We start from the raw sequence: 13,166 nt of genomic DNA, 5'->3' as shown, positions 1-13,166 counted from the left end.
TAGTAATTATTTAAAAAAAATGATAAAAATAATGACAAAGAGGTTCACTGACAAATAAAATTTACATACATACAATAAATATATATATATATATATATATATATATATATATAACATCATTATCGTAACTAAAAATGAGGATTACTTTTAGAATTTCCATTATTAAATTATTTTGATGACAATTCCAAAACATATATAGTTAAGCATTACACTTGGTTACAAAATTCTAAAGTAATATAGTACCCACCGAAATTATAAATTACGTATTTTACATTAATGGAAATATTAATTAATTAGTTACGCTTAGAATGTAGAGGCCAAGGAGTTTTTATTACTTTCATTCTAAAGCTTGATTATTTGAGATTATATTTAACTACGACATAGTTGTTTACAAAGCTTACATGAATTTATAAAAGATGTTTAAATTGGATTTCTTCCGACAATAGTATAATACGTTAAAAGAGTAGCAATAATAAGATTGCACTTAAAATTTGGTATAAATACATATTTGGTACCCAAACTTTATTGGAAAGTTCAATGTGGTATCCGAACTTTAGGAATGTTCAAATTGGTACCCAATTTTCTAAAGAGGTTCAATTTGGTCCTCTCCGTTAGATTGGAGTTAACACCGTGTCCGTACAGGACACGTGTCAAGCCATCAAATTTCTTTTTTTTTAATTTTTTTTTTCAAAAAAAATAATTTTTTTTTCAAAAAATTTAAAAAACTGTCACATGTCAGTTTATCATCGTGTCACGTGGCAGCTTACAAGCATGACACGTGGCAGTGTAATAGTTGTTTTCAATTTAGTACCCAATTTAAATTTTTGGTTCAATTTAGTACCCAAATTTTTTAAAATGATCCAATTTCGTCCTTTCCTATTTGAGACCAAATTAGTAAATAAGCTTAATTATAATTTATATAAACATGTTAAAATAATTGTTTTGAATTTATACATCAAATCACTACACCTAAATATTCAAATTATTTTATTTTTTACAAGTGTAAAAAATTTCATGTATAAAAAATTACAAAGGTTAAAATGAAAAAAATAAAATAATTTAAGTATTTAGGTGAAATGATTTGATGTATATATATTAGAAAAAATTATTGTAACATGTATATATAGGTTGTAATTAAGCTTATTTACTAATTTGGTCTCAAATGGAAGATGATGAAATTGAATGATTTTAAAAAATTGGGTACTAAATTGAACCAAAAATTTAAATTGGGGTACTAAATTAAAAACAACTATTACACTGCCACGTGTCATGCTTGTAAGCTGCCACGTGGCACGATGATAAACTGACACGTGGCAGTTTTTTTAAATTTTTTGAAAAAAAAAAATAAAAAAAAATAAAATTTCATGGCTTGACACATGTCCTGTACGGACACGGTGTTAACTTCAACTTAACGGAGAGGACCAAATTGAACCTCTTTAGAAAATTGGGGTACCAAATTGAACATTCTTAAAGTTCGGGTATCACATTTAACTTTTCAAAAAAGTTTGGGTACCAAATGTATTCATACCTAAAATTTATATACAGGGAATTCTAAAAGAAGGAACTTAATGGGGAAAATTATTATTGCTTTTAAACAATGGGTATAATATATTGAAAATACCAACAGCATAATGAGATTGCATTTATAAATAATCAAAACTCTCACTTTTAATTAGATCATCGATCAGTGTCGGCCGAAAAGGTAGTACGTAACCAAAATTTTTATATTAGTTTATGGGTTTTGTTAAGGATACATAATTAATATACATTGAAATCGATATATTATATAAATAAATATGATATTAAATAAAATCTTCGTATTAATATAATTTATTTTATTTAAAAGATAAAATATTCATAATTATTATTTATAATTATTATTTTATTTTATTTAATATTTATAAATATAAATAAATAATAATTGAATAATAAAATAAATATATTTTAATATTATTAAAAATTATACATAATTAAACATAAAAAAATTTAAATTAACAAAAAATATCTTAAATATCTAAAAAATGTATAAAATAAATTTAAATTAATAAAAAAATAATATTAAACATCTAAAAATTTAAAAAGAAAAAGTTAAAGTATAAATTTGAGACTTTATTGAATTTTTTTTTTTGTTTTTAATAAAAACTTTAAAAATTTAAAAGATTTCTTTTATCTTTATAAAATTTATTATATATATTTATACTATTTTAATTACTATATTTAATTATTTCAACTTTTAATATAAAATTAATAATAATTAATCCATATTAATTATTCCTTAACTAATATCTTTATCAACTTATTTCTTTTCTCAAGACTCTGCTGAGCAGCAAGAACATCGACAAAACTCTCACTTAAAATTAAGGGTGTGTAGGAAGAAAACTTAGGGGGTGCAGAAAGAAATGAACCAGATGCAATTGTCTTCTAATAAAGGAAAAATGATTTCTCTTGATACTTCCATCCTGTGCTATTTGAACCTCCGACCTGTGAAAATAACTTACCTTGTCCCTACCTCTCTCTCTTCTTAAAGATCCTATTCACACTACAACAAAAGCGTAGTCTTATGTGCATTACGCGAAAATTAAATATGTAGGGAAATATATTTTCTCATTGTATTTTGGTAAATTAATATTTCATAAAAAAATTAGTTGTGAATTTAGGGTGGGGATATCAATGGGTCCTAGTAGTTGGACTAGTGTATCTCCGGTAGCCCAAAGCACCATTTCTTCCTACATCTCCATATATTTCTTTCTGTACTCCTACGTAGATGAAATTTTTTGTTTTACTCTTTTAGAACAGTACAATTCGAAAGTTAAAAATAACTTTTGAATAATATAACTTGAAAATCATATATTTTTAATAAATTTTAGATTATATAGTTTAAAAGTTAAATTAGATTTTGTATTACACAATTTAGAAATCAAATGAATTTTAGAATGTACAATCCGGAAAAAGAAAATGATTTTTTTTATGTGTGCAGAAAAAAATACTTAAAGAGGTGCAGGAAGAAACTGCACTTTTCCAAATTGCTATAACCCATTTATTTGAAAAGACGCAGGCCCTATATTAAAAGCCCATATTGTGTATCATGAAAACCCTTATGGTGTTTGTACCTGTATTCCATCCCCAGTAATATTGATGAATTAAGGGTTAAGTATGTTTTTAATCTCTAAACTTTGGTCAAAATTTGGAATTCGTTTTTGGTCAAAATTTTGATAAATTTTGATTCTAAATTTTAAAAATGAATGAATATAGTCCTTCTAACCCAATTACGTTAACCTTTTTCAACATGTCGGATGTGTTTCATGTTAATATTGGAGTTGTTTATGCCGTTTGACACATTCTCGACTCAATATTTACTGAGAAATGCGTTTGAAACCTAAAAAAAAGTTAACAAAATTGGGTTAAAATGATTATATTCATTTATTTTTAAAATTTAGATATCAAAATTTATCAAAGTTTTGATCGTTGACGAATTCTAATTTTTGGTCAAAACTCAGGGACTAAAAACATACTTAACCCATGTTAAAAACAATTTTGCTCTGCATCTACAATTTCATTCTCATCGTTTTTTTTTATGGGTAATATTTATACCTCAGGATAAATAATTCATTCGATTTCTATAGTTTAAAAACCATCTCTTTAGACCTTACATATATACGGAAAAAAAATTATTGTAAGACAACTAATTTATTTTGGAACATGAAAATAATTAATTCGGTCATCATATCAAACTTAAAGAAAAAAAATACGAATTTTGAGATTAAAATATTAGTAAAATGTTTTTTGAATTTGATTTTTGTTTAGTGAATATTTTAATGATTATGTTTTAATCTTAATACTTTAATTTCAATAGTTTATTGTTCACATACATATACGAGTGAAGTCACAGGGAAAAATAAAAGGAAATGTATTTTGAATTTTAAAACTCTTTTCACTTCAGATTCAAACCCCAAAAATAAAAAATTCAAAACTCCCAGTACTTCAAAAAAGAAATATCGACATCCAAAATAATAATAATAATAATAATAATAATAATAATAATAATAATAATAATAATAAGGTTCAAGATTTCTAAAGATTCAATTTGAAACACCAGGAACCAAACCCTAAAATTTTCAAAGAAATTTGAACTTGAACCTTTTGAAAACCAAAATTTTCCTCTCCAAATTGAAATTGAAGTGACTAGAATAGGAAAAATCTAGAAGTAACAATTGGGTTTAAATTGGAACCAAGGGAATTAATGGTGTGAGCAAATAAGGATATTGGTAGTTGGAGAAATCAATATTGAGAATTTATACTTCAAAATTAGTTCCCACTCCATGATAATCACCTTGAACATATATGATGACAAATTATTGTTAGAAATCAATATGATTATTTAACATTACCCATCTCAATAATTAACCTAAAAACCAAATCTTATTTGAATTTACTCATTTTTCTATTTCAAAATTCTTAAAGATTATATAAACATTTTTAAGAGTTGGAAAAAAAAAGTATTCAACCTTGTTGTAAAGTAACTTTGAAAATGTCAAGTTAGGTTAGATACTTTACATATATTTTAGAGAAGTGATGCACTTTACATATTTGACCATGAATCGTCTTAGTCTCTTTTCATTGGCTTCTAATTTTGAGGCAAGTAAATATTCAAGCTTATTCTATGTTATTGTATGTTGTCTCATATATATCGTCATCCACAAAACACTTGATAAAACTACACGGTGTTGAAATTTCATTTTTTCATCAATCATGAAATCCAGCTTATGTGAATTAATTACAAGAAAATACACATTTCTCACAAATAATTTATCCAAAAACCTATAAAACAACAAGTTTAAGGATGTAATCCATAAATTGCCTCAAAAGTAAGGTTATGATATCATTGGACAAAAGTTAAAAGTTCACCAAAGATATTATAAACAAAGAATGTAGATAAAATAAAATTAGACTATTTGAAATTGAGCACTAACTTAAACGTGGAAGTATTTTTTACATGGTGTCTTGAACGTCTGGTATATGTAAAGAGATTCATCATTTATGAATCTTTCATCCGATAACCAGCCAAAAATGTTATGATGATAAATGAATTCCGATATGCAATTTCAAAATCTGTCATGTAGTAATAATGTAAAAATCACAATAATTTTCCTTTTTTTTCTTTTGTTTAATATGCTATTTATATCTATATATAAAGAATATTATTTTTAGTATTGTTTTTTAGTATATATATTTTACTACAAATTTTAATTTTATTAAATAAATTATTTTATCTTTTAAATTTTACATATATTTTATATAATCTATTTTTAAAAATCTATTTTTTCATAAATTTAATAAAAATTTTATTTCAACAGCAATAAAAATTATTAATTTTATTTTTTTATAATAAAATATACACATACATAAAAAGTCATGTATTTCCACTACACAAATATGACACGTGTATTGGATATGACACATTTGATACGACGATACGTTCATTTTGAAAATAATATAATAGAAGATATGATATATACATGTCGAAAAGTGTACAATAATTTTTAAAATCATGATAAATATATGGCTATCATTGTATGAATCAAAATTAAATTCATATGTATTAAATGTTGCCAAAAAAAAAAATATTGGTTTGTAGATTAGATATCTCATTGTAGATAGGAATAAATATGTTTTTGGTCCCTTAAGTTTAAGTAAAATTTGGAACTAGCCATTCTTCAAATATTTTTACCAATTTAGTCTTTCATCTTTAAAAACGTGTGAATTTAGTCATTTTAACAAAATTTTGTTAAGTTTATCTGACGCTTCAAGCGCATTTCATGATAATATTTGAATTGTTTATATCGCTTGACATATTTTCGCTTCAAGGTTAACTCAAATATTATCGTAAAATACGTTTAAAATGTCAAATAAACTTAACAAAATTTGGTAAGAAAGACTAAATTCACGCATTTTAAAGATGAAGGAGTAAATTGGTATAAAATTTTGAAGAGGGACTAATTCCAAAATTTAATGAAACTTAAGTGACCAAAAACATATTTAACCATTGTAAATATATATAAAGTATCCTAAAATATCGGACAAAGATATGTAACCTAACTATTAGGGATGAAAAAATATTGGTGTTCGCAAGTTTCCGCAGATAAAATTTGCGTTAAATAGTTGGTACCCATGAGTAGCAGATAGCGGGTATTTTAATATCCGTTTATAAACGGATCGGGTCGGATTTATCTGTACCTGCGAATACCCGTTACCCGCAATAAATTAAAATAAAAAATATATTTTATTAAATTTTATTTAATTGAAATAAATTTTAATTTATATTTTATTAGATTAAATTTAATTTAAACTTAAATTTAATTTAATTTATATTTTATTTTACATCTTTTTATATTTTTATTAAAATTTAATTTCAAAAATTTATATAATATCTTTCTAAATAGTTGCGAGTATCCACAAATACCTACGAGTTTTAAATTATTTTTGGGTATTTTTAAACGAATACTCATATGAATAATGGGATGATAATGAGTAATTTTTTTTTTCAGATCAGATCACAGAAAAACACTATCTGTACCCGATCCGACATGTTACTACTAACATTGAGGTATTGGAATATCATATATGTCGATTAAATTTTGACAATAATTTTTTCTAGAGATGTCAAAATGGGTTTCAATCCGTGAGCCAACCCGGCTCACCATGGGTTCGAGCCGGGTTGAAGGTGGGTTGGCACACTTAACCCACCAATTTTTTTTACATTTTTTTTAAATTTTTTTAAATTTTCTTTTAATTTTATTTTTAATAATTATTTACTACTCCTATTATATTTGTTCACAATCTCATATTTTTAAATGCTAGAATGTTGCTTAATTATATTTGAATAGTTTGAATATTTAATTAATTTGATTGTCAAGTTATATATATGCTGATACTTTAAAACTTAACTATAATAGTAAATTACTCAAGTAACCGTCTTACAAACAATTTTTTTTCTAAATTAGCATGGAAAAAATGTATAGTTTTTTTATTTATATTTTGTTGAATAATATGACAGAAAATTTGTAATATTAGCCATGTTTTCTTAGACTAATAGATACTTTCTTGGAAATAATTCTTCATATATTGGTGGTGAGCATAATCAAAACATTGGTTATTGATTTTACTATGATTGTCATCTCATGGGTTACTTAAAAATTTATTTAAATATTTGAATACTAAAATAAATAAATAAATAAATTTGTTAGGTGGATTGGTGAGCCAACCCACTTAACCCACCAACCCGTTGTGGGTTGAGCCGGATTACAAAATTTCTGGCTCACCAAAAAGTGAGTCGGATTTGATTCACTCATTTTCAACCCGGTTCGTGATGAGCCAACCTGTGTGAGTTGGATTGACTCACTTTAACATGCCTAATTTTTTCCTTTACCATCTCTCCCGATAACTAAGGAAGATAAATGTTATATATATGATTATTCCTCCCGATAAAAGGGAGCCCATAAACCCATTATAAAGACATTGGTGTACTTGAATTTGTGGGGGCCCTTTTCAATTTAAATTGATTTGGATGTGATTTTGTTTCTCCCTCATTTTTTATTTCCATGATGGCAATAGGAAGCAGAAGAATGGCGAAGAGAAGGAAACACGTGGCTGAAGGAAAAGAAGGATAGTTTGAAAAAAAATCCAGAAGAAAAAACAAGGAAGAAAAACAAAATCTCACATTCGAATAATCTTTTCCATAAACTCATAGTCTTAGATATTTTGAATTCAACTTATTGTAAATTTCTTAAACCATGATATATAACTTGCACATATATGTAAGTACGCATTATTACTTCTAAGTGATAGAGTAAAAAATAACTATTTTTATCTATGTAAATAAAATCTCTATAGACGTCAGTAAAAGAGAGACATTGAATGATATGTATAGAAATTGTAAAATGGAGTATTATTATGCGATTTTAAGTAGAAAAAAGATAGTTGAGTAAATGTGAATTGGGACCACTGGTTATTTGATGATGAGCACAATGCAGAACCTCACACTGAAAGGAAAAGTTGTATATTCCAGAGGATCTAATCTGTGATGAAGCAACAGGCACCAGATATGTGAAACTCAGGACTCTGCATTTTGTGGTCCTCCAACACTGCCTTCACAATTGGACAATCACCACAAACAAAACCTCTTCCTTCTCAATCCCAAATCATTTTTATTAAACCCTAATTAATTAATTAATTCATTCTCATCTTCTTAACCACGTGCTGCACCAACTTTAATGGCATTATCTGAACTCTCCAAAATAATGGTCGGACACAAGTTTCAAAGGCTAAATTGAAATCACAATGCTCTGCAAGATCCAAAAACATTATCACATGTAATCATGTGACTACGAGCTACTCTCTAGCATACAACTTAATTAATTAAACCACTTTAGTTATGTGGATGGATGGTAAACAAATAATACTAAACAATGTAACACCAAATTAATAATATGAAGTATGAACAAAGATCCACCAGGGACATTCCCGGAATCTTCACAAAGTGCACATGAATCATACAGATATTCATTGTCCCTCTTTTTTCTACTCGATTGCCGCCAGAAATCAGAACATAACAAACGCTTCACCATAAACCTTTTTAAACTCTTACCAATCATTTGCTTTACAACACTTATACTAATTTGATTCACTCAGTAATCACACACGGTTAAGAAAGCTTTCTGGTAAGTTTATCATTTTTCTGCCACAGAAAAACTAACGTGCTATTTTTTACATCAGAAACTTAAAACCTGATTTAAAAAATAGCATCAACCCTCTATCATAATAAATAAATATTGTAAGTTTCTTCTTGTTTGATATAGTATTCTCAACTAGTTGTTTGTTCTTTGTAAGAAAAATGATAAGCATATATACGAGTATATGTAATTGTGTATTGTACAGTGTAATGAATTCTATTCTATGGGCCCAGAGAATAAAGTACGGCAACTGATACACATGTTGTTTCAGTTTACCAAACCCAGTAAAAAATCATCTTTTTCACTGCAATGCTATCCTCTATCATTTGAATTTTGAAGGTTAAAAAAAAGGTAACAAAGCAAACAGTCACGGCAACTCCTTCTGCAATGGAAGTACCTTTCAGCATGTTTCTCTTATATTTTGGTGTACACGAATCTCGATTCTCTTCTATTTTATTTTCATAATCCAAGAGAATGAATTTTTATTTTAATACATAGTAATTCTCTGAAACAATACACACACACATAGGTTCACAAAAAATTCTGTTATCATTTTACTATATTTTAAATCTTTTATTATAATTATTTCTGATAAATGTTGTACTCGGCTCATTATCTGTTTATCTTAAGTTGGCCGAAATACAAAACTAGTTTATTTTGCAGAGAGAAACATGTGTTTGAACACACCGACTCTATTTTTGCTATGTTTTTTCAACAAACGAGTAATGCTCAGAACTATAATTACACGTAGTTTAATCTCACAAATTTTCAAATAACCAGCATCTGGCACAACCCCTCCTAAAAAAATACGCATTATGAAGATATATTATCTTTGGTGCCTATTTGGTTCTGTATCATCTGCATCAGTTTAGGAAAAAAGAAACAGGTTCTGTATTTTTTCCATTCATTTAATCGTCTGGTAAACGTGAGAACCAAACACATGCGAATCTAACATGTTTAGAAACGAACAAGGAACATAATTATTCACATCTGAACAAAAGCTATCAGTTCCTGTTTTCACGTCAACACGTTCATATTTGTTAGCTGACCTGATTTAATGACTCCGATTTGATGAACACGTGAATGCATGAATTTGATGACAGCACCAGCTTAGTAATGTTGACTCAGACAGAAGCAACAATACAAGACCACGGAAAAAAAGTCATCTTTTCCAAGCTTTATTAGTTCCATGAAGTGGAAACAGAAATCACCAAAAAAATATAAAAAAAATATTCGAGGGTCGTTTTCGAAAAAGGTTGGAAATTACATAATTAATCGAAGTACAACTATAGCACGGCATCTCAGAAGTGTTTCTCAAATCAAACCCAAAAACTTATCCACTTTAGGATATTTTAGATATATTTTTAACTTCATTATAACATTGAAAAAAATCCATCAAACTAGTTAGTTTAACCAGGTATTATATGGGATAATGTTTTAGCAGTGCAGAAGAACAAAGATTGAAAATCCAATTGAGCAACCTCATCAAACAGACATGTTCAAGAAGGTACAATATGGTTAAACCAGAAGTTCCAATTACATGTAGAGCTCTAACATGGGAAACAGGGAGTTTTTTCTTCCCTTTCCTTTGCCTACTTAAACAAGAAATCTAAGGTAGGTCAATAACAACATCACTCAGTTATGCATATGCTAGGCAGAGCAAGCCAAACTTACTTCAATTCTGAAGGAAAAACACATGATTCATAGGACACCACATAAAAGTAAAGTAGAAGGAAGCATTAGTTACAAGAGTAGAAAAAACATACACTTGATCACAAGTAAAGCAACTAGCTTATGGAGATGGAGGCCAATACATTCCTGCATCTTCTATCCCTTCATAAAACCCGAACTGAAGCTCATCTAGCCTCCCTTCATCATCCCACATTCCATCATAACTGTCACTATCATCGACATAGTATTCACCCATGCCACCAGCCACGAAGTCCCAAGCCAAGTACTCAGAAGCATCTGACACATCTGAGAAATCATCCCACCCATCACTCTCGTAAGTGTCGAGAACAAAAGGCCCCAAAACCTTCAGCTTTGGGAATTTCTGCTTCAAGAACATGTTGTCCAATGTCACACCCCAACACCCCCTTTGATCCAAAAATTCAAGCTTTGGGCAGTTCGCAAGTATTTGGAGGACACCCGAAGTGCTGATAAGATGATACGCCATTTCAAGATGTTTGAGCTTAGGCATTGTGGAGGAAATTGCATATGCTTCATCATCTTGATAGGGCTTGCCTGCAGTATCCAAAGGATGCATGTTTCGACACAACCCTTCTAGCAGTTTGCAGTTCTTGCCAATCATCTCAAGTGCATAGGGGCCGATTTTAATGCAGTAGCTCACATCCAAGAACGAAATCATAGAAAGCCTCCCAGCAATCTGTTCCACAATGGCATCACTCATACTGCTCCTTGGCAGCCGCAAAGTCTGGAGGGAACAGGCACTTGCAAAAGAGTACAAGGATTTTGAGTAAGAAACATTGGTAACTATGTAATGTGAACTAGCAGTAGCAGCATTAGGACATGAATTGTGCCAAATTTATATTCTAATGCCAAAGTTGTCAGCAATTAGCACAGTGATTAGAAAACTATGCATCCACATGATTTACACTAAAGTTTAAAGTGTATGTAATTAATTAAAATTGCTTACTTTTCAGCAATGAAAGTGAAGATGCTTTCAGTTTGGAGACCAGAAACACTGAGTTTGCGGAGGGATCCACAACTTCTTCTGATGAGCATCTCAAGTAGCCGATCGAGTTGGTCGGGCTGGCATCTGCTGCTCCAATCCTTAATGTCTATCTCTTGCCAGCAGTAGGGTCCAGTTACTGCATTGGCCCATGATTTACACACTCTGGGGATCACCGTTACCCTGTCCTGAAGAGAAAGATTTGTGAAGATTACCCCTAGGGCATCAGGAATCAATTCTGCCCAACTTCGAAATTCACACGCTTCTTCCATCCAATCTATAAAACAACAAAATTTCAAAATTTTGTGGTTTATTGTTCAGGCTCAAGCATCAAATACAAAGATGTATATATCAATGAAAAAAGTATTAACAAAAAAATGGAACTCTCCACAGAAAAGGCCAAAAAAAAAAAAAATAGAATAACCAGATTCAGTGACTCGCACATACACCAAAATATCTGTCACAAGCATGTGAATGAATAGTTTAATTTCAAATATTCTCTGAATAACAGGTAAAAGGAAGCATCTTTCGGAAAGGGTTAGAGAGATCGAAAACCGGAAGACAAAGGGAATTTCGATAGCAAGAAATCAAACTTCCCTGATTGAAGATAATTGAAAAGATCTCAACTTTACAAGTTCATCTCACAGACTCTCCCACAAGAAGAACTTGGGAATACATAACATGTCAGAAATTTTCCACACCAGAAAAAATAAAATAAAAAATGCGAGAACATTTCCCTTAACAGAACTGAAATTGAAGTACATTTTTTAGCTTTTCCGCAACAAAGCCTCCACAAGCTTGGGAGAATGCCCAAAATCACACAGTCCAAGCCACAAACAAAGAGTCGGCCAGCCCTCCAGGCTTTTGCAAAGAAAACCCAGAAGAAAGAGAGGAAGGAAGGAGAGAAAAGAAAAAAACAAGAAATTTAGTTTTTAAGGTACCAAATCTTGAGTAAACAAAGAATCCAGAGATTGGTTTTCTTTCTTTTGTCTGGGAAAGTGAGGGGAGGATTCTTAGTTCTGTGAGTGAATAAACAAAAGGGTAGGTGAGAAAGAGAGAAAGAAAGAAAGAAAGAGAGAGAGAGAAACAAAAATAAAAAAGAGTCACATGCAACAAAAAGGTATGAGATTTAGAGTTACCAGAGGAAATCTTAGATGAGGAGACCGTGTTCCTTGGAGAAGCTGAATTATGGAAGCAGTGAGCGTCTAATCCGCCACATGCGCCGGGAAAAAGAGAGGAAAGGGAAAGCTACACAACAAGACACGTCTTCCCACCTACCCTCCGATTCAATGCAACCACCAGCTGCAACAAGAACAAGAGTAAAGCCACAGTAGAATAGAAAACAAAGGTACATGTGTAATGTGTGTGTGAAGTGTGTAGAGAGTAGAGAGTGAAAGTACTGGTTGAGATGAAGAAATAGCAAACCAATGGATGATAGATAGAGTGAGTCCTTTCAACCAAAAAGGACTAGAGTATTGTATTTGCGTATAGCTGGAGGCTAAATAAAAGAGAACACACACACAAGAAGCAAGATAAATACCAATGAATGTTTTGTTACTGCAATACTCAAACTGTCAATTTTGTCTTAGCCCAGAAGATTTTAAAACATCAAGAAAAGAAGAAAAAAAACATTAAATTGTTATTAAAAGGTCAATTTTGGCAAGAAAACATGACAGATATTTAATGACATCGTCATCCCCACGGTACCACCTTTTTAATGTCAAATAAAATTACTCGTAGTATTT

The 13,166-nt window shown here is 29.6% G+C and overlaps 1 protein-coding gene across 4 annotated transcripts; it reads right to left on the bottom strand.

Annotated features, from left to right (window-relative positions):
* Window positions 1-10,189: 10,189 nt before the first annotated feature.
* Window positions 10,190-12,977, bottom strand: FBW2 (F-BOX WITH WD-40 2). 4 transcript variants are annotated; one of them, XM_028048414.2, is made up of 4 exons: window positions 12,822-12,977; window positions 12,561-12,723; window positions 11,386-11,698; window positions 10,190-11,179 (listed from the first exon to the last, which is right to left on the bottom strand). In XM_028048414.2, exons 3-4 carry the CDS (start codon window positions 11,691-11,693, stop codon window positions 10,522-10,524), a joined length of 966 nt encoding a protein of 321 aa, XP_027904215.1. In that variant the 5' UTR covers window positions 11,694-11,698; window positions 12,561-12,723; window positions 12,822-12,977; the 3' UTR covers window positions 10,190-10,521. The 4 variants fall into 4 exon arrangements, with proteins under 4 accessions (XP_027904215.1, XP_027904217.1, XP_027904216.1 ...); XM_028048416.2 differs by having other exon boundaries at window positions 12,847-12,875; XM_028048415.2 differs by lacking the exon at window positions 12,822-12,977 and having other exon boundaries at window positions 12,561-12,804.
* Window positions 12,978-13,166: the final 189 nt, after the last annotated feature.

This window comes from Vigna unguiculata, chromosome 9, assembly GCF_037176805.1.
Source record: "Vigna unguiculata cultivar grain cowpea cultivar isolate G323 ecotype 2 chromosome 9, ASM3717680v1, whole genome shotgun sequence".
In the NCBI taxonomy this organism is placed as follows: domain Eukaryota; kingdom Viridiplantae; phylum Streptophyta; class Magnoliopsida; order Fabales; family Fabaceae; genus Vigna; species Vigna unguiculata.
The sequence above is the reverse complement of the archived record's forward strand: the minus strand, read 5'-3'. Positions and strand labels throughout refer to the sequence as shown.

Bases quoted from the DNA above. Each gene is read 5' to 3' on its own strand.
- FBW2 (XM_028048414.2), bottom strand. From the start codon at position 11,693: ATGGAAGAAGCGTGTGAATTTCGAAGTTGGGCAGAATTGATTCCTGAT. The intron at 11,180-11,385 runs GTAAGCAATTTT...CTCTTTTGCAAG, and splicing joins TTCACTTTCATTGCTGAAAA to TGCCTGTTCCCTCCAGACTT.